Source organism: Zingiber officinale, chromosome 9A, assembly GCF_018446385.1.
Source record: "Zingiber officinale cultivar Zhangliang chromosome 9A, Zo_v1.1, whole genome shotgun sequence".
NCBI lineage: Eukaryota > Viridiplantae > Streptophyta > Magnoliopsida > Zingiberales > Zingiberaceae > Zingiber > Zingiber officinale.
Genome location: NC_056002.1, coordinates 45,137,921 through 45,160,712, shown reverse-complemented (window position 1 = coordinate 45,160,712; position 22,792 = coordinate 45,137,921). Strand labels below are relative to the sequence as shown.

The following is a 22,792-nucleotide window of genomic DNA, read 5'->3' as shown; positions in this document are numbered from 1 at the left end:
ATGCCCTAGCTGCCCTTACTAAGGTTTGCAGGAAATGGAATCCGGAATCGAAATCAACTTTCTTCAACATTGCCCAAAGAGAATAGAGTTCAACCTTTTTAATCACCCCGTCACTATCTCCTCGACCAAAGATTGTCTTGCTCATCACTCTGTGCATGTATCTAAAGGTCGGGTTTTGCATGCGGGATGCCTTGGCTCTAGAGGGTTCATAAGGGTCATTCGATCTAGTTATCGACCTCCAAAATTTATTCCATCTAATCCCACTATCAAATCCTCGAGCACCTCCATTAGGTAAACCAAAACAATAATTAAAATCATTAAAAGTCCATCGAACTTCTTTGTTCATCATCCTAAAAGTTATGAGCCCTATGTAGTCCTCTTCAGATGAATATTTAACATCAAGCGAACTCAAAAATTTGAGGACTAGATGAGGGTAAGTCAGTGCATGACAGTACATTATATCATTCCAATCTAAAGAGCTAATCATCCAATCAATATCATCCCTAATTCCTAGCATATCCATAGTGGCAGGATCCATATATTTCGTGCATACAATTTTCCTAGCGACAAGGTTATCATATCTAGCTTTTTTATCTTGATTTCTAAAGATAATATTAAATGTATTTTCGTTACCTTCATCACGTGCTACTCTCTTCCCTTTGCCTTTTGATGATGACACTTTCCCTTTGCCTTTGTCACCTCCCGGTGCATCTCCTTCTCCAGATCCACCACTTTCTCGACGAAGTCTCTTCAAGATCTGCGACATGGCGAGCTTAGAATTCAGTGGAGATGAGTCCTTGAGGATAAGAGCAGGGGAGAGAAGGAATAGGGGATTAACTTCTTTTTCCAAAGTTTTGGCTTGGGAATGTGTTAGATGTAGATGTAGATCTAAGGAAAAGTGGACTCTAGAGGGAGAAATTAGGGTTGGTCGAGGTATGATGTGGAGGGAGAGAGTTTTGGGGGAGGAGGAAGTAGAGGTTAGGGTTTCTTAGAGGTGTGGTGGCGCCGCACGGGCTGGGGCACGACCGCGTCTTATAGACACGGCCAGGTTAAATCGGGTACTACACGGCCGTGCCGAATGGCACGACCTCCTTCTTTCTCCTATCGGCTGTAGGCACACGACCGTGCCGAGTGCACGACCCAAATCTCCTTTGCCTCTGGTTTCCCCACATGGCCGTGCCTGATGGCACGGCTAGCCCCCTTTTCTTCTCAGCTCAGGCCACACAACCGTGCCGAGTGGCACGACCTGTGGCTTTTTCTCCTCTATTGGCTACGCACGACCGTGCCAGGTTGCACGACCACCTCCTTTTAGCTCAGGATGACTCGTCTTTCGTTATTTCAGCTCCTCCTCACTCCCATGAACTGCACACGACCAGCTCGTGGAGGCCATGCACATCCTGAAAAGGAACAATCAAAAAAAAAACACTCGACTAAACTTATCAAAGAAACAAAACACATGATAAACTAGAATGAAAAGGGAAAACCCTTGGGTTGCCTCCCAATAAGCGCTTGTTTTAGGTCTTTAGCTCGACCCCGTTCCGGTCAGTGCGGGCTAAACCCATGGAAGCACGGCTCTCCTCCTAGGGTTAGTGTTCCAGTCTGCATCTTTAGCTTTGCTCATGCAGGACATATATACTTCTTGTCGTCCGTGGGAGGGGAACTTTCTCGAAAGATGCACTCCTTGGCCTTGCGTGCATCTATCCTACTAGAATTTCCCTAAGAAAAGGAGACGCAGTTAGAAGGGTTGGACAAATCAAATTCAATTCTTTCCTTACCGATCTCCAATGATAGTTTGTGATTCTTCACATCAATGAGGGTTCCTGCCGTGGCGAGGAACGGTCTTCCAAGGATGATCGGTATTTTGGGGTCCTCCTTCATATCCATAATGATGAAGTCCGTGGGGATGACGCAAACCCCCACTTCTACTGGCACGTCTTCCACTATACCCATTGGGTATCTACACGAATGGTCAGCCAACTGTAGTGTCATAGTAGTCAGTTTAATGCTCTGGAGTCCCAACTTCTTGCATAGAGAGTACAGGAGTAGGCTGACACTAGCCCCCAAATCGCAGAAGGCTCTCGGTATGAGTTCAGAACTAATTTTGCACGGTATGGAGAAACTTCCTGGATCCTGAAGTTTTGGTGGGGAGTTCGCCATAAAAAGAGCACTACAACCTTCTGGCAATGATATGGTCTCGAAGTTACCTTTTTGCCTTCTATTGGATAAGATTCCCTTTAAAAATTTTGTGAACTTTGGCATCTGGTGCAACGCATCTAACAGTGGTACTTCAACGCAAATCTCTTTAACCTTTTTCAGAAACTGGTGGAACTCTTCATCCTTTTGGGATGCTATAAGCTTCTGAGGAAACAGATTCATCTGATTCTGTGGGGTAGTATGAAAAGCTTCTCTAACCTTTTTAGTACCCTCTTCTCCATCCTTGTTTTGAGTCTGATTGGCCATTAAGAGAGTGGGTTCCTTTTCTGAGTCAAGCTCCATCTGAGTAATGATTTGAGGGTTTCCCACAGTACGTCCGCTCCGCAGCTCAATGCGATTGCAATGTTCCACCGGATTTAAATCTGGTTTCCCTAGGAATGTACCCTGTGCTCTTAAAACGAGCTAAGCTATCTGGCCTATCTGGCTATCTTGCATCTTGTGGTGTTTTTCTGAGTTCTCCAGCCTCTGAGTCAGTTGTTTGATCTTGCTCCTCATCTCCTTTTGCTCCAAGAGAGCTTCCTCAAGCATCTTTGCAATCCTAGACAGCTGCGTAGGTTGCTGATGTTGATGAGTTTGCTGTCTAGGTTGGTAGGTTTGATGTGCTAGCCCCTGGTCCTGATTATTTCGATATGAAAAGTTGGGGTGGTTCCTCCATCCAGGGTTGTATGTGTTGGAGTACGAATTGTTTTGCCTCTGATTGTATCTTGTTATTGCATCACATTGCTCAAGATGGTTTATTTATACTTGCATTGGCCCAAGGGAGCAAGTGTCTTGAGCGTGGTCAGCACTTCCGTAGATGTCGCAAGCACAAACTATTGCATTAGCTGTGTTGCTACCTATGGCTTCAAATTTCTTAGTCAGGGCGTCCAGCTTCACAGACATGAGTGTGAATGCATCCACCTCGAATTTCCCTGACACCTTCATCTGATTTCCTGAAAAAACACCGCTAGATCTTTCAGATGTCCACTGATGGTGGTTTAGTGCCACATTCTCTATTATCTCTTTAGCTTCATCAAGGCTTTTGTTCATCAGTACTCCTCCTGCTGCAGAATCCAATGATACCTTCGTGTGATAATTTATTCCATTGTAGAAGGTGTGTAGAACCAGCCACTTCTCAAGGCCATGATGGGGGCACTATCTCAGCATGCTCTCGAATCGATCCCAGGCTTCAAATAGGGATTCTGAGTCTATCTTCTTGAAGCTGGCAATTAGGTTCCTCATGTGGGCAGTCTTGCTTGGGGGGTAGAATTTGTCTAAGAATTTCTGCTCACATTGCTCCCAAGATGATATGCTATCTGTAGTAGAGAATTCAGCCACTGCTTGGCCCTTCCTTTTAGAGAAAATCCGAAAAGAAGCAGTCTCACCGATTCTGGAGGAACCTCATTCACCTTCATCGTGCCACAGATTTCATAAAATAGCTCTAGATGATGATTCGGGTCTTCGTGTGGTCCTCCTCCGAATTGATTTTGCTGGACCATGTGGATTACTACGGGCTTGATCTCAAATTTGTCAGCATCGATGGGTGGTCGGGTGATACTGGATCAGACCCCTCGTGCACATGGTGTCACATAATCTTTCAACGGTTTATCGATCATTCCTGAGGATTCTTTTGCTTCTTGGAAAGCTTTCAGTAAATTTCTTCTCCTCAGAAAGGTCCTGTCAATCTCTAGATCAAATGGTAGCAGCTGTCCTGAAAGGTTAGCTCTACGCATGCAAAAGAAAAGTGAACAAGATAGAAAATATGACAGCAAAAAAAAAAGAAAAAATGAATGCAGTAGGGAAGAAGAGTGAAAATATTTTATTGTTAGTAGAATTTTTTTTATGCAGGGAATAAAGAAAACAAGCCTAGTCTAATCCAATATGGCTTAGCTAGTGTTATGGACGCAGTCCCCAGTAACGGCACCAAAAACTTGTTACGCTTTCGCAAGTGCACGGATTCATTGTCAGTAATAAAAATATCGATCCCACAGGGACTGGCTATAAGCACTAGCAATCGTTCACTTATGGTTAGCTAGACTACCAATGGTCTTGAACAGGCTGAGGAAAAAGAAAGGTCGAGGGAGAGAGTCGAGAGTCGCAAGGTCGAAATATTCACTTGGTGATGAGGAGTTCTAGGGGGTCGGTTTCGTCGTGGTAGTATTGATGTGTCTCGGTTTATCTTACTCTCGCTGTCCTTATTCATGCTATTGCCGGAAGCTAAGCAGGTATTCTTAAGCGCCAGAATAGGGTAATGCCCTAAGAAGTCCTGCCACGGTTTACCCCTGTCACTAGGGCACCTCGGTAAATCTTGAGGGCATGACTCTAACTAGTAAATCAAGAATAGTGAGTAAAGCTAAGCCTTCTCGCTCCCTTGAGGAGAATCTGCCTTCCTCTCAAGGAGCTATCCTAGATTTCCGTGAACGGGTTACCTCTGTCGCTAGGGCCCCTCGGGTATACGATCTAAAGGTAATCCTCTACGGGGCTGACAAGTTCTTCACAATCAAAAGTAAGCAATTAACAATTGAAACAAAGCATGAAAGTTCATCCAACAAGTATAAACATGATACGAGTTTTACATCAATCCGTACCACGACTACTCCCTAATCCCAGAACAAGGGATCTACTCCATGAATGCTAGAGAGATATCCGAAAATATAGTATAGACAAACATATAATTCTTAGCAAGTAAGAAGGAATATGCTTATCGGATGTCGAAGAGTGGCCCTCGGATCCAACTCTCTGCTTCTGGAGTCGATGTGGTGGTGGAAGTTCGCTGAACGGAGGTCCAAAGCAACGTAGAATTGCTCCAAGATCTTTTTCTCCCTAACGGCTCACCTCCCCCTTGGCAAAAAGGGTTAAAACCCTTATATAGTCTTAGGGTTTGGCCGCGGCGGCACAGCCATGTAAGGGTGGCATGGTCGTACCCTTCTTCGGTTATGTGCGGCTGCACGGCCGTGCAGGGTCGCATGGCCGTGTAGCTCCTGGGCTCTATCTCCTGGGGCACGGTCGTGCAGGGGTGCACGGTCGTGCAAGTCTTCTTCTCTACCTGGGGTGGCACGGTCGTGCAAGGTTGCACGGCCGTGTGCTGACTGACTACTATTTTGGTCGCACGGTCGTGCAGGGTTGCACGACCGTGTACTCTTCCTCTCCTGTTTGGCCACACGGTCGTGCAGGGTTGCACGACCGTGTTGTCTGGTTGGTTCCGGTGTATCAATGCTCTCCGTTCAAGCTCCGAAAATCTTCCCTGTCAACATAAAACCAAACAAAGAGCAGATATCCGAACAAAACAATAGATATGGTGAATACAAGATAAAAGATGTGATCATGTGAAGAATATATGTGCATAAGTCAAGTGAATGTGTGCTAAATTATGCGTAAAAGATCATAATATTTGCGCACATCACTTATGATCTTTTTCATGTGTTTTCAATGTGAGACTATATTTACAACCTTGCAACCCCAATAATCCCCCTCCTCAAACAAAGGACCGCAGGGTTTCCCTCAAGCATCGGGTTACTCTTGACCTGCTCAGGACCTCCCCTTGAGCATCGGGTCACCTAACCTACTTAGGGTCTCTCCTACTTTATTCAAGGTTTCACCTATATGGTTCGATCTTGGATCATGGCTCTGACTCATGCTTCTTTCGGCGGTTAGTCTGGTGAAAAGCAATGTTGCTCTGATAACAATTGAAGGATCAAAAAGAATTTAGATATCTCTACAATGGTATGATATTGTCCACTTTGGGTCTAAACCCTCATGGTTTTTCTCTTGGGCTCTACCCAAAAGGTCTCATACCAATGGAGATATCTTTTTCTTATAAACTCATGATCTTTCTCATGTGTTTTCAATGTGGGGCTATGTTTACAACCTTACAACCCTAACAGTAAGTACAACAACTCAATGGATAGAACAAAATAGTGCATGAATAATATACTGTCATGCGATCAAAGGATGTAGCTCAGGTGAAGTACTTATTATAACAGTAAGAGAGTCAATATGATCAATCACTAATGGAGCAAAACTAACTCAATACTCATCTACTAACCTGTTCAACCAAGTGGGACCAATAAATCGAGAGTACATACGTTACATCCAACCTGCACGAATAAATACATGACTGACATATAGCAAGTATATAACAAACACTGACTACAGGAGAATGCTCTACCACTGATAGTCCCGTGGGCAGTCAGGGTAAACAAATAGTCACTGTCTACAAGTAAACTCGCTACCTCAAATGATCTCGTGGGCAGATAGAATAAGTAAATAATCACTATCTGTGAGCAAACTTGCTATCACAAATGGTCTTGAGGGCAGACAGGGTATATACATAGCTATCTAGCTACCGACTGCACGCAAACTCTCTACCACGAATGTGTTGGAATGTATACTAAAAGTTTGACCTTTTGTATAAACATTTATTTAGAAATAAGAATCACATTGGTCAAATGTATACATTTATGCTAAGTGTAGTTGTCCGTTTAATTTATATTGTAGATAACATGGTGTGAGGACACACACAGAAGTTCATGTTATCAATTCTTTATAAATTATAAACAGTTGCTCACTACCAAGATGGAATGGGCAAACCATTGGAGTGGTTGTAGTGTAATTAGGTATTAGTTTATCTTGACTAATAAATTATACTAGTACACTATGAGTGTATTGAGCAGGACCATTTGAGATAGTTTCTTTTTATACTGACTCTTTAAAAAGAACAAGACCTCTGTTATTATAGAAGTATGTACTCTTAATCATGATATAATAACAAGCACGTATACTTAATATTTATTTCTTTAATTTATCACAGGGTGTGATTTAATTCGATAAATCAATAGACCCGATAAGTTGGAAAATGATATTATTTATATGGTGTGTTGTTGATTATAGAATGAGACTGTGTCCTAGTAATTTAGGTTGATGATGTCCCCTTGAGGAGCTCATAAGGATTGTCATGTAAACTCTGTAGGTGGACTTAGTCCGACATGACAATAAGGTTGAGTGGTACTCTCTTGGAGCTAGATATTTATTAAGTGAGTTGTCAGTAACTCATTTAATTAGTGGGCATTCGATATCTTAAACACAGGGAGATTAACACACTCATAATAAGAAGGAGCCCATAATGTAATTTGGGATTGGTGCGGTAGTTCAATAGTAGCTCTTTAGTGGTATGAGTTATTATTGATGAACTTGAGTTGGGTGTTTGGGGCGAACACGGGAAATTCAAGATCATCGAGAGACCAAAACCAATTCCTCCTCTCGGTCCCTATTGTAGCCTCTTATATATAGTCTTATATCCACCCAAAGCCTAGCCTCTTAGCCAATGCTAGGGGTCAGCCCCTATCCTTGCTTGGAGCCCAAGCAAGGGGTCGACCAAGCCAAGCTTGGAGCTCAAGCTAGGGCCGACCAAGCCTTGCTTAGTGCCCAAGCAAGTGGCCGGGAATTTTATTAAAAATAAAATTTTGATAAAATTTTTTCTTTTATGTTTTTATCCATATAGTTTTAAAAGAGAGTTTTTAATTTTAAAATCTTTCCTTTTATAGATTTTCTACAAAGGATTAAAAGAGAGATTAGATATCTTTCCTTATTTGTAAATATCTATAATGTTAAAAGAAATATTTTAATTTTTAAGAAAACTTTCCTTTTTTGTAACCATGATATAAAAAGAGTTTAATTTTTAAAATCTTATCTTTTATAGATACCCATAAAAGGATTTAAAAGAGAGAAATTTTAATTTATAAAACATTCCTTTTATAGCTAACCACAAAAGGGATATTTTAAAAGAGATATTTTAATTTTTGTTTAAAATCTTTCCTTGTTTGTTTTGTAAGAGGTGGTCGGCCATGTCATGAATAGAAAAGGAAGTTTTAATTTTTATTATAAAACTTTCCTTTTTTGGATTCACCAAGGATTATAAAAGAGAGGTAAAGGGTGCCTTCATGGAACACACAATTTCTATTCTATTGTTCCTCTCTCTTTTCCTTTAGTGGTCGGCCCTCTCCTTTCTCTCTTCTCCTTTTTGTTTTCCACATTGTGGTCGGTGGCATCAAGTCTACTAGGAGCTTTGGTGGTCGATTACTAGGAGGAGAAGAAGAAGAGAAAGGAGGCCCTCTTGTCTAAATCCCTTTGGTGGCTGGAGCTTGGAGGAAGAGAAGAAGGTTTTGGTGGATTTCTTCTATTGGGACTTTCGGGCCGCAAAAAATCGCTTTTTGCGTTGCGGAAACCCCAAAGTCTTGCCACCGGATCCGAGCGAAGATTAAAATAAATTCATGTACTTATTTCTATCCTAGATCTACTCTAGATCTACATGGTAGAGATTTTATACCTTTGATGCGAAGCCCTTCGCTTATCCCGCTCGTCCAAGGTTGCCAGATCTCGAGAGTGTTAAGTGAACACTCCTCTATATGTATCCACACGAACAACGAGATGGAGAAAAGACACTAGAGTGTGCTAGCACTCTTTGTGGCTCACGGCAATGGAGGAAGAGGGAGATAAGAGAGGAAGAGATGAGGAAGAAGAAGGAGTGAATGAGCACAAAATTGCATTCACTTGCAATCAAGTGGCCGGCCACTTCATGGAGAGGTTATAAACCTCCATGGGATACCAAGAGTCATGGCTCTTGGTCTCCCTTATGAGGTGGCACACACATAAGCCAACCTTGATGATGTGGAACATCATCATTGGCCCACCTTATGCCAACACACAAATGATGTGGCATTGGTCAAGTCAAACTTGACCTTTCATCTTCCCTCTCAAGTCAAGTCAAACTTGACCTCTTATCTCCCATGGTTGATCAAATCTAACTATTGGTTCAAGTCAATTTGATTTAATGAATCTCTATTCATTGAATTAAATTGACTCAATGAGTCCAAGTCTAAATTAGACTCATTTAACACATGAATCAAATTGAGTCTAACTCAATTAGTTTAATTTGGATTACTCTTAATCTAACTTGGTTCATCATATGAACCTAATCCTCTTGGTTCATCATATGAACTCATTCTCCATCTAATTGCCCTTTGTGTGTGACCCTATAGGTTCTTGTAACGTTGGCAATGCTCCTAAACCCATTTAGAAGCATAAGTAATGAGTGGTATCTAGCAACACATCATTACTACCCAAGTTACAAGAATGTTGAGATCCAACATCACCTTGTGACTCTCACAATATGTGACAATGCCCTTCTATCCTTGACATCTAGATTGATCAATGTGAGGCATAGACCGTGTCATCCTCTAATCAATCTAAATCTTGAACTCCAAGTAGACTCACTCTAATCAAATGAGCTCAATATCTCATATTGACTCATTTGGGCATGGTCATGCACTTAGTGGTCTCACTCTATCAAGAATAATGATGTCACTCCCGTCATATAGGAGGGATGGATCTCATCTACATCACTCACATCCCTCCGCATAATTTGTTACATACCCAGTAATCGCCTTTATAGTCTACCCAGTTACGAGTGACGTCTGACGAAGCCAAAGTATGTAACTCCTTATGTAGGGAACCATAGTGACTTCAGGTCCAAGGACTGATAGTCATACTAATAGCCACATGAGAAAGTATAGGACACTCATATAACGATCCATGATACTTTCTCATGGCGGGTCATTCAGTATACATTATCCAATGCATACCCATGTGTCAACTTGATATCTCTATATCCATGACTTGTGAGATCAAGTCATCGAGTTAACCTACATGCTTGTCTCATCGCATTAACATTGTCCCTGAATGTTAATACTTGACTAGGAATGATTAAGAGTAGTGTTCTCTATATCATCTCACTATCGATTCAACCAATCAATTGATATAGATATGAACCTTCTACTCAGGGGCGTTATTATACCTAGTTATTTGGCACCAATACAAGTAAGTATAATAACCATAAAAGAAATGCCTTTATAAATATATAGGAATATGATACATCGAGTCCATACAACAATCATATGATGATTGGCTCTAGGGCTCTAACTAACATCTTCTTGGTAGATCGTCGCCCACACGACGTCCAAGAGAAGGAGAGGAATACAATAGAAGATCAAGAGGTTTTTGTTAACAAAGAAAGGTATAACTAGTTGTCTTATTCCGTATTATACTAGTTTTCTTTGTACTGATTTTGAATTACCAAACACAAAAGGCAATCGATTTTATGTTTCGATTTTGTGTTTCTTTTGTTTTTCGATCTTGTGATTCGATTGTTCTTGGTGGTTAAACCTAGGGTTATTGTAAGGAGATTAAATATTGAATTTCGTTGAAAGGATTTGTCTAGGAAGTGGTGGATGATCTCATACCCAAGAAGGCCTAGTGTCTCGCCATGTTTAACCTGGAAGCCGATCTTTGAAATAAATATTTAATCAATTTTGTAACATGGGTGGATTTGGATCAATAATATTAAACATCGTTTGCGATCCAAGTTTAAAACCTCTAAGAACAGATAAGTTGAATTTGGAATCAATAATGTTAAGTTTTGTTTGCGATCCCAAATTTAATTTCTAAAGAACACAATAGGTTGTTAGGAAATGTTCGGGACTTGTACAAAATTTTTGTACAGGAGAACCAGTACGATATTTCCAGTAGCAACCAATAGAATAGTCTCATGGGCAGTCATATATATATCATGATCGCTAATGACTCTCTCAACCATGAATGAGAGACAATGGTCGGCAAGATATACTAACAGTCATTGACGACTCTCTCAACCACGAATGAGAGACAATGGTCGACAGGATATACTAATGGTCGTTGACGACTCTCTCAACCACGAATGAGAGACAATGGTCGACAGGATATACTAACCATGGGTCTAGTAGAATACTCAAAATACTACACTATGGTATTATCTTACTAAGGTATAGACATGAGCCTATATGACAAGTAAGGGTCTATTTGAATACTCGGTATCCTATAGTACGATATAATCCTACTAAAATATAGGCAGAAAATAGACAATCAGGTCACCAAAATACTAGTCAGCCAATCTCATCAAAAGATTACTAGTTATCTAGTATTAATATCTCAACTAATTTCATGGTATCATCACATATATAATAAACAATGGGATCAAAAACAAGTAATCCTGAGGGTTGATCCGAAGGGACAAGTCTAGTAGAAAACGCTACCCCTCTGCTAGGAAGTGATTTCCATCAAGTATAGGTCATCACCATCTCACTAATATATATGCTCTCACAAGTATACAAATATACTACATATAATATCAATACCCTGCAGGCACGAGCCTAAGTATATAACCATACTATAATATAAATATACGAACATAAGCTTACAACTAGACTATGGTCTGGTACTATCATGCATATATATAAACTGAATCATGAATAACAACCAAGACTGCATAGTTATCAACTAGATCAAAGTATAAGGACAAACAATAAGGTATCTAACTCAGGAGCAATATATTACATATTTAAGGTAAGCAAGTAATGCGGCCTAATTAAAACATGACAGTAAACAATCATTCACTATAATCAAAGCTCACAAAAGACAAGCAGAATCTACCCACTATAACCACATAACGCATCTACTAATTTGTTAACTCAAAGTGAATTAATTAATTCTTAATAAATTAGTTAAAACAATCAATCTAAGTAAAACAACAATCCTGGTTATCAACCTATTATTTAAAAATCTAATCCATCCATTAATCTTGATTAAGCAACCATTTAAACTAACATAATTAACTATCTAACTTATCATTTAACTTAATCACATAACCTTGATTAATCATCTCAAATTTACCTCATTATCGTAATCTCCTTCTTCTTCACCGACAACACGACAATGTCGGTAAGCAATGTTGACAACGATGGTTGCTACCAAGTTGAGACGACAGGGCTGTAGTAAGGGGAATCGGGTCGCCTAGAGAAACTGATCATGACAGTGCCACGGCTGTTCATGATCGATGGCAGGACACACAAAATAGTGATGGCAAGCCCTCGGGAAGATGACAGGCCTCCGAGAAGACGGCGTGGAACAGGAAGCCAAGAGGCAAGGAAACGGTTATCGCAGGCAGCCGTGTGTCACCCGTGTACACACGACAAGCGACGGCTGTTGGCTTCGACTAGGTGACAATCAACACTCGACAGTAACAGCATCTTAGCAAGGATCGAATTTCTATCAGAAGGTTGCTAAGGATCCCAAGTCCTTAGCAATGGAAACGCTGCGTGAGCGTGAGCGGAGTTATGCCAACGGTCGATTACAGCCGACGTCGACGTTAGGAGCGGAGAGATGCCGGGCGACGTCATAGTCGATCCTCGTGGCAGAAACACCGTGTGCACAATGTCGATGCGGAGAAGAGAGGGGGCGGCGGAGAGAGAACAGAACTTAGGTTGAAACAATTAAAACCTAAGTTTATATTTCAATCAACTCCTACTTTAAATGGGTATTCAAAACAGACTTTAGAAATGCCTAACTCATTTATCCCTACGAAATATGTACACAGTCATCTTAAAATTCAATATTTTTTTAATAAACTTTATATATTTCTATACATTTATTTTATTATTATTTTTCTAAATAAATTTATTTAGTTTCAATTTAATCGTTTTATATATATATTCGGATATCTTACAGCGGGACTCATCTAAGTATCTAGTTATATCCTTGTTAGGGTGTGTGTCACTGACAAAGGAGCATGTTCCATGCAAATGGTATTTTGGAAACTTTCAGTCTATCATATCAGAGATATACATGTTTGCTTAAGGAAAGATGTCAGTGACACTTTTTGACTTGTCTTTTCATAGAACACTTGGGAAAAATATTTGCACACTTTGAGATGTATGCACAGACACTACAGTGATTCTATAAAAAGGGGTTCCTATTTACAAGAGGAGGTATACGCAACTTCATCATTCTATACGCACTTTTACTACAACTTTCCTACTGTTTTGTACATCGTCGGAGACTGACTTCAGCGTCAAAGGACCAACATCGAGAACTCCTTCCCGATCTAGCACTGATACTTTTATGTTGCAAAACCATGTGGAGTCTTCCCTGCTTCTAACTTCCAGTCGCATCCTCAACTTTCCGTTTTCTCCGCTTTCAAACAAGAACACACACCATATATCCATCCCTTTAGTGTTGAACCATCGTCAACCTAACATGCCAAGCAGTTCTCTAGGTATCATTACTTTGGAAATGATGTTGCTGGTATTGCTTCCTTATAAAGAATAAAAAGAACAGCCAAGTGGAGCTTCGGTCATTGATACAATGACCTCACATTTCAAATACTAGGGTTTCTTGTCATTAAATTATGCCTATCTTAGATAGAAAAATGTAAAGCCTTTGTGTGAAAATACAATGACATCGATTTCTACAATGTTGGTCACAACAGTTGACTTAAAAGGATCAATTAACCTAATTAAACTCGATTTTATCCAATAGTTATAACTGGAAGAACCTTGCAAAATCTATTTTAGCATAACTGTTATTATTATTGCAAAATCTATTTTATTTAAAATTTTCGTTTATTTAAATATTATTATATTATTGTTTACTTATAACTGTTATAACTAATTTTGATTAAACTATTTGAAGTTGAAGTAATTTTCGATAAAAGAGTATCACTTTTGATATACTAATACTCAAGTAATTTCAACTGAAATAATTTTGATCTAATTAAAAAAGAATATTTTAATATAATAATAATAATCCAAATTAAAATAATTTCACTATATTTTATAATACTTTTTATCAAAATTATTAAAATAATATTGAAATAAAGATATTTTAAAATAAAAAATAAAATGATATACCTTATAATCTTACTATTTTTATTTTATTAAGAATATGTCCTCTTTATTAACGGGGTGAAATCTAAAATGAAATTATGTTAATATTCTTTTTTCTATTTATACCAAAAATAATTTTAAAGTTTATTAGTAATTTTCACAAGTGTATTAATCATTTAGTTCAAGATTATTGAGAATTTTTTTCATTAATTAATTAGAAATTTAGGATTCTCTTTAGTCTCACATCTTAGAATTGACAACACTGCTGATACAATACATAATGATGGGGTCCGATAAAGTCGGGCAGTCAAAAGTCAAGGGGATGTGACAGTTAGAAGTCAAGGTGGTGTGACAGTCAGCAATTAGGGAAAGAAGAGGTAGGACCGTCTGACGATATCAGCGACATGGTTCTCGGTCGAGTTCTCACAAATCGGAACCCTAGATCTAAGATACCCAGGTCTCAGACATAGTGGACAGTCGGGGTGATGCCTGACCTGCTCCGGTTGGTCAGTTTCCACAGCTCAGCTATATCCAGGCCTGGCCCTCCCAGTAGGTCAACTACAGACCATATCAAGCTTCCCCCGTTCATACCCAATCGGGACAAAAGGGGCTACACGACAACAAGGTCATGAAATCATAACCGTTTGTCAGAGAATAGCTGCTGTATGTCAGGAAATATTCCAACGGTCTACGGTCATCTGCGAATAGAACCTTCTTCCAGCCCACAAAAGGGTGTCATGCGTCCTCCATCACCAGACAGGTCCTGACACCCGACATTCCCTGACATTAGTCAGGCTCTAGAGGGATGCACTGTCATATAAAAAGGGAGGTCCTCTCTCTTGCGTAGGTACGCTCTCTCGCACAATCGCACTTGTCTTCTACTTTTCTTTCTCTTTCGTACACTATTCTTCTGAGGAAAAGTACCTGACTTGAGCATCGGAGGGCCTGCTCCGGGGACTTTTTCCTAGTTTCTGGCCTGTAATGTTCCGTGTGCTTGTCTGAGCATGTGCAAAGCTCAAGTACCGCCGGTTTAGTCATCGTCGTCCGTCAACACCACGTGGGGTCCGTTCTTGTAGGCGCATACGAGAAGGGTGTCCTAGTCGCCTCTCCGTCAACGCTAGCAATAGCTCATCCGACCTTCATCTGACTCAGATTTTGGACATCATCAATTTGGCGCCGTATGTGGGAATCTCCTTGACCTATTCTGGAGCGTGAAGATGGAGGACACCGGATGAATCAATGTGACCATGACAACAGGGGAGTACGAACTGTTCAAGGAGGCCAAGAGGTGAGTAGCTTCTGAAAAACAGACCACTGCTTCATGACCGTATAAGATGCCTGCAGTTTCCAAGGACCCAACTCACATTTCTGATAGAGGATCTAAGAGGAAACAGTTTGAGGAGTTCCCCCCGACCTTCTATCGAGAACTAGGCCTGGACTATTGCCATAAAGGCCCGGACTGCTATAATAAGAAAGAGTTAGGGTGAGCAAAAATTTGAAAAAACGGAATTAATCGAACCGAACCAACCGAATTTAGAAATTCAGTTCGGTTAATTCGATTTTCAGTTTTTTTTTTTTTGAAAATTCGGTTCAATTTTCGATTAATTCGGTTCGGTTTCGTTTTTGAATTTTGTAATTCAGTTAAACCGAATAAACCGAATAAGAATATTATTTTAATTAATTTTTATTTTAAAATATAATTAATTAAAAAAAATCTTTTTTTTAAAGGTAAAACTGAATAGGGTTTTAAAATTCGGTTAATTCGGTCAATTCGGTCGAAAACCAAATTATCCGATATCTTATCGGTTCGGTTGGTTCGGTTTCATAGGGAAATTCGGTCGGTTGAAAAGAAATTCGGTCTATTCGATTTGGTCGGTTTGATTTTGACCTAATGCTCACCCCCTAAGAAAGAGCAATCGCATGCCTCTATGGTGGAGCTCCCCGCCCAAGGACTCAAAGAAAGGGAAAGTCATAGTCCTCAGGTAGGAGCCCCGGGGGGCAGTCTGATGAACAAGTATCCTTCTCTATAATGGTACTCAAAGAGAAGCTACCGAAGGAGTACAAGCCCCCAGCCATTGGAGAGTATGACGGTAGTAAGGATCCGGAGGATCATCTTCGAAAGTTTCAGAATGCTGCGCTGTTGCACCAATACAGCGACACTATCAAGTGCTGAGTGTTCTTGAATACTCTATCTGGCTCTACACAGAAATGGTTCGATGGATTGCCGAATGGATCCATCACCTACATTCATGATTTCAAGACTATTTTCCTGTGCCACTTCGCCAATAGCAGGAAGTACAAGAAGACAGACCACTGTCTCTTTGCCCTCAAGCAAGGGTTTGTCGAGCCCTTAAGGAGCTATATCAAATGCTTCAACCAGGTGGCTCAGGGCATCCCGTCCGCTACCTCTGAGATATTGATGAGTGTCTTCTCTCATGGACTGATAGAAGGGGAGTTCTTTCAAGATTTCATCCGAGAGCCCGTGAAGAACTTCGATGAGATGCTTGGGAAGGTCGTCAGTTACATCAACATAGAAGAAGCTCAGGCGGCTCGACGAAAAACGGACAAGGCGCCTGCTCCCGCCAACAAACCAGAGAAGAGGCCACCCCAACCGCCAACTCAGCCTCTTCCACGCGCCCGAGATGCTCAATAGCAATTCCCTCCCGGTTAGGATTCCAGGCTGACCCAACATGTGGTAGCTATCCAAGACCCAAGGCCTGGTCAGTGGGGGTTGCGTTATTCCACTTACCATAAGTCTCACACTCATGCCACAAGTGATTGCTTCTAGTTTGCTCGTGACTCCTGGCGCGCAGCTGAGCTGGGTCTGCCCCCACCTGAGATCGCAGCCAAGATTCAGAGGCTACTGGCCAACCAACAGCCCATGGCAGGTCAGTCTGGTAAACCCCTGCTCGATAATGCAGGATAAGGAAGTCAGCAGCCCGGTCGCAACCAGGAGCCAGGAGAAGCGCGGGAAGAGGAAAACAGGGAAACACGGCCATCTGTGAGATTGGTATGATCTCTGGAGGGCCCACAGATGGAGATTCCTCCAGGGCTCGAAAATCTCATGAGCGCCGCTTGGAGATACACGTTGTAGGATGCAATCGAAAGCAAGCTGCAGGGCCCATCATCAGCTTTGGACCGCAAGACTTGGAGGGGCTGGAGCTTCCTCATGATGATGCCCTAATAATCAAAGTCGTCATTGCCAACAGCCGCATGGCCAGAGTTTTCATTGATACAGGAAGCTCTATCAACGTACTGTTCAAGAGTGCATTCGAGGGCATGCAAATCGATGCTAGTGAACTCCAGCTCGTGGCTACTTCATGTTAGACCCCCGTGGTTGTCTTGATGTGATCAACCAAGTTTAGGTTAGGTCCTGCTTGTCTTTTGATCCCTGTGTCTAAGTGTGCAGGAGCTTAGGAGAGCAGGAAGTCGAGCGGAAGACGCAGCTAGCAAGAAGGACGGCACGGGAAGAGAGCCAACGGGTTCAGTGCATCCGAAAGATGAGAGAGCTGCGGAAGAGTACACCAGTGGACAAGAAGAACGTGTGCGATGTTTGAGGTACGTAAAGCCGGGATGGAAGCATGCTCGAGGGAAAGGTCAGAAATTGGGTTCGGGTGAGCCCTATTTTGGTTGCCCGCAATCACCCAATCAATAGGACCTTCGGAAGGAGAAAGGAAGCCAAAAGGAGCTGAAGAAGCTAGCCAGAGGTGCCTCAGACCAATGTTGAAGGTGCCTCAGTTGCCTCCACTGTCTGAGGTGCCTCAGACAGCTTGGAGGCGCCTTAGACCCAGTCCGAGGTGCCTCAAAGCACCTCCAAGGCCATTTGAGGCGCCTCAGACCCATATCCAATTGACTTGGTTAGAGGCACCTTGGACCTTGTTGGAGGCGCCTTAGACCTTCGAGATAAGATTTCTATGAGCTATTTAAAGGCCCCTGGAGCTAGGAAATATTCATTCATTCAAGCATTCAACTCTGTAATCAATTCCTAGCAACTAGTGAGAGTTCTAAGTGTAAAAAGGCTTCTCCGCCTACAGTGAAGGAGACTCTGCTAGTGGAGCTGTTCAACCGCCTTGGATTAACAACCGTCTTCGTTGTAACCAAGTCAATTTCTGGTCTCCCTTTCTTTTCTGTTATTTCATTATTTTTATAGTTGTTATTATTTTAAGTTGAAAGCCTTGAGGAGGGTATAATCTTATTTGGCAGGCAATTCACCCCTCTCTTGCCGGTCCTGCTGCACCAACAAGTGGTATTAGAGCCCGACAGCCTCAGAAGGACTAACTACCGACTGAAGCACAAAGATCAGGACAATGGCCGACGCGAACATTCATCCCCCGAAGTTCGACGGAGACTTCGCTACTTGGAAATGAAAAATGGAGGTATTTTTTTAAACTGAATTTGATTTACTTTTAATAATGAAATATGGATATGCAGCGCCAAAAGACAAAGGAGAATTCAACTGGACGAAGAAGGAGTAGGCCGATTTCATGGCCAACGGAAAGGCAGAATTTCACCTACTCAGGGTGCTGCCGCCCCAGGAGGTAAGTCGGATCGGAAGCTATGACTCCGCCAAAGACCTCTGGGATAAATTCCTAGAGCTCCATGAAGGCACCTCATAAGCAAAGCTAGCGAGGCGCGACATCCTCCGGACCCAGTTAACGAACCTCCGGATGAACAATGGCGAAGGTAGCGTAACTTCAAGCAAGGATCAAGGAGCTGATAACTCAACTGACAAATCTCGGTGAATCGGTAATGAACCGAGATTCCATCCGGTATGCGCTCAATGCCTTCCCAAGAACTCCAGAGTGGGCGTCCTTAGTAGATGCTTACTACATCTCTAAGGACTTTGAGGTAAGTAGTTTAGAAAGTCTATTTTCTACCTTCGAACTTCACGAGTCTCGACTTGCAAAGCCTAAACAAGTAGAAAAGTCGAACCTCAACATTGCCCTACAAGCCGAAAAGGAGGATCCAGACTCCGAAGCGTCGATCGACGAAGCTGAAGCGGCTCTTCTGGTAAGAAAATTAAATAAGTTTGTTAAAACTTATTTAAAGTTTGTTAAAACTTTAAATCGCAGTCGAGGAAACATCAACGGAACAGAAGGACAGTCCGATGCTACAACTGTAACGAGGAAGGGCACATCAAGGATGACTGCCCCAAGTTGAAGAAAAGGCACAAGGAGAAGCCTCAAAGACCGACGTCCTCTACACGCAAGAGTCTGAAGGACACTTGGGATGATTCTTCATCCTCTGAATCAGAAGCTGAAGCCTTCTCAAGATTAGCACTGATGGCCAACCATCTCTTCGAAGATGACTCAAGCTCAGAGATGAGTATAGATGAAGGGGGAGGAACATCAGAAGAAGAAGAAAGCTGCGATGAAGGGGGAGCATCACCGCTTAAGGTAAGTAAGGTACGTGACCTCACTCCTACTCAGTCCTTTCAATTTATCAAATTGCTTACGAAAGATCTAGCAAAATTTGAAAAAGAAAATGCTGAATTAAAATTGAACTTAGCAAAAGCATACCCACTAGAAATGTATGATAATTTAAATTTAGAAAATGAAAAATTGAAAATTGAAATTGAGAAATTGAAAAATAATGCATGCTTAAATAAATTTCCAAAATCGAAACTAAGGATTTATGGAAAATTAAATTGGTACATTAGAAAACATCAGGGACAACTTAGGAAAATTCCTAGAAACTATATACCTCCTAAGTTTTTAAATAACCCTATAGGAAGGAACCTCTATTGGGTTCCAAAATCCGTTTTAGACTAATTTTTTTCTTTAAATTAAGGCTTTCAGAAGAAAAATTAAACAGATAATTTCTTTTGAGGTTTTGTCTAAGGAAGTGGTTGTTGCTCTAATACCCAAGAAAACCTAGTGTCTCGCCACAACCTGGAAACCAAAATATTGAAATGAAATGTTTAATTAGCTTCTTATTAAAGCATTAAAATTAAAATTAGATAATGCTTTAAAAAATTTTTTCCATACTTAGGAAAATATTCTTGCTTAGAATTTTTACTTGAAAAATCTTTAGAACTATTTTTGCCTAAGTTAAAAAGTGTCAGAGTTAGAACTTTTTAGAAAATCTTTTTCAAATCTCTTCTTAATTAATTTAGAATTTATTTTGAAATATTTTGTACCCCATTTTTACAGTGATCAAAGGGGGAGAAATAGGTACAAGTTAAGTTTAGGGGGAGTTAAATTTTTTTTACGATGCTTTTCAACATTTAGTATTAGAACTAAATTTTATGCTTGTTGCAATTTAGTTCAATTGCAAATTTAGACTTTAAATGTTAGTTTTGTAATTTCTTTCAATTACTTGATCCTGTCCGAACGCTGAATCAACGAACGCTGGGCACGTGGCGCTCTCCGAACTGCTGACGTGGATCTTCGACCGGTCGTACGGACCTCCGGCGAACCTGCAAGGAAGTCGGGACGGGAAGGGGTTCCCGGCGACGACCCTCCGACGCTCAAGTTAGGCAAGTGGACAACAAAGAAATGACTCTCAATCTCCCAGAATGCGTGATCTCGTCAATGCGTACCTCCGGTGAAGAATGAGGACCCTTATATAGAGCCAGGAAGAGGCTTATGCACACGTACTAAGGCAAATACGTGTCTTCTCACCATACCTCAGTATGGGCTTGTCAGAGGAGCTTGCCTGACACCATACTGCTACAGTCCGGGCACCTCTCTGATGGGACAACGGAATCCTCTGTCGTAAGATCCTGCGTATGGCCTGGTCGTTGAGCATAACCGCTGTCAGAAGCTGTTCCCTTGTCCTTTTGTCTATTCTTACCCCATGCCGAGCGTCCGGCCGGTCGGCAGTCCCCTCGCGTTCGGCCGGTCGGCAGCCCCCTCGCGTCCGACCGGTCGTATGTGCTGGTCCGCTTGGAAGATTCCCAGTCGGTGCTTTGCTGACTGCTCACAGTATTGCTGTTTTCTGCCTTGGCTGAGCGGGCTCCCCGATCGGCCCGACGACCCTGTTCCCCATGAACGTCGGAGACCCGATTCCCCGTCGGTTTGCTTTCGATTCTGATGAGACCCAGTCCGGCCGGCCGGTCTCCCCTTCTCCGGTCGGCCGTTTGACCCTTTGACTTCCACGTAGCGTTGACTTCCCTCAGAGTGGGGTCCTTGTTCTTACCGCCGGATCACTTGCCTCCCCTTCAAGTCTAGTCGAAGGAGGCGATTAGTCCGACTAACTGGACGATTGTTTCGCCGAGCTGCTCATCCAAGAAACCATCCTCCGCTCGGCCGATGTGGTGCTAATTACGACCTCAGTCAACGCCACCGTCACTCAAATCTCCTCGGAATTCGTGCCAATCTCCATCATTAAGGCCAAGCACACGCTCTGCGCCTCGATAAGGCGCTTATTAAATTCTCTCCTGTGGCGGAACGCCACGTGGCATTGCTGCCGTCAACGTACGGCGGCGGCGTCACAGGCGACGAGATTGAGGTGTTTTGAAATGGACGGCCCAATGCGTGCTCCGGTTCTCGCAACCTGAATCCGACGGTGGAGGCCGCTCGGGCTCAACTCTATAAAGCCTTCGCTTTCTCCGCCTTCGTCGCATTTCTACTCTCGCATGCCTCGAAGCTTCGGCGTTTCCGTGCTCTGGCGACTTTGATTCTCCCTTTCCGGTGATCCAGCATTCTTCGTCGATCCTCCTTCTCGTTGTAAGGTTCTCCTTCTTCCTCTCTTTGGTTCTTGTGTTTTCTTTGCATTCCTTTCCCGAGTTTCGATCATCGGGGTATCATTTCGTTTACTGTCTTCTTTCTCCTATCCTCTACCTTTCTTTGCCTTTTTTGATTTCGTCCGCTCGGCCAATGGCTAGCTCCTCCCAACCTCTAGACCAAGCCCTCGGCCCATGGTATACTACCATGGAGTCGCGCTTCGATCGGTGCGACGCCGATATTTTGATGGAAAATTTTGACATCCCATCTGACTTCGAAATCATCCTACCCACTTCCTCCGCTCGGCCTCACAAACCGTCGCGTGGAGCCTTTTGTGTTTTCTGCGACCAATTCACAGCCGGTCTGCGGTTTCCCATTCATCCCTTCATTGTTGAAGTCTGCAATTTTTTCGGCATTCCGCTCGGAAGCCTAGTCCCCAATACTTTCCGCCTTCTATGCGGTGTCGTTGTCCTGTTCAAGATCCACAACATCCCCCTCCGACCGGAGGTTTTCTATTATTTTTATTACCCTAAATAGTCCGAGCTGGGCACATATATGTTCCAGGCTCGGCCTGGTTTAGTTTTCTTCAATAAACTTCCTTCTTTCAATAAGCATTGGAAAGAATTCTACTTCTACCTTCGTATGCCCGAGCGGGCCCCCTTCATAACGAAATGGCAGATCGGACCACCAACTTCACCAGAGCTCAAAAGGTTCAAAACCCGAACGGACTATCTTCATGCTGCCAACATGCTGGCTGGTCTGAGGTTTGACATCAACAAATTCCTGCATGAAGGGGTGATGTATATATTCGGTCTGAGTCCGACCAGGACCCCCCTTCCGAGCGGCTTCGGTAAGAATTTTATTTTGTGCATTCGTTTTAATTGCTAACTGATTTTCTCTGTTTTCCATTGCAGCGAACATTGTCATGGAATCGGTGATGGCTGGAATTTTGAAAAAGAAGGCGGCGGCGCTCGAGGCCGCTGCTACAAAAGAGATGGAGGCGCTCGGCGTTGAGTCGGTCGGCTCGCATGAAGGGGAGAGCGGAACTCACGAGGAGTCGGCCGCTCAGGCTTCTCTCCCGGAGCCGGCGGTGGGAGCAACTATTAGCCAAGAGCCTTTCGCCCGGGAGGAAGGCTCCGCTCAGGAAGGAGAGCGGCCTCTCCGACAAAAAAGGCGCCG

General features: G+C 42.4%; 1 protein-coding gene and 1 pseudogene across 1 annotated transcript; one reads left to right on the top strand and one right to left on the bottom strand.

The window, feature by feature from the left end:
* Nucleotides 1-1,716: 1,716 nt before the first annotated feature.
* On the bottom strand, nucleotides 1,717-2,496 carry LOC122019177. Its single transcript, XM_042576675.1, has one exon. The coding sequence runs from the start codon at nucleotides 2,494-2,496 to the stop codon at nucleotides 1,717-1,719; it is 780 nt and encodes a 259-aa protein (XP_042432609.1).
* An 835-nt stretch (nucleotides 2,497-3,331) lies between these two features.
* LOC122022112 lies at nucleotides 3,332-3,403 on the top strand (annotated as a pseudogene).
* The last annotated feature ends 19,389 nt before the right edge of the window (nucleotides 3,404-22,792 follow it).

Excerpts from the sequence above, each read along its gene's own strand:
- LOC122019177 (XM_042576675.1), bottom strand. The coding sequence starts at position 2,496 with ATGGAGCTTGACTCAGAAAAGGAACCCACTCTCTTAATGGCCAATCAG.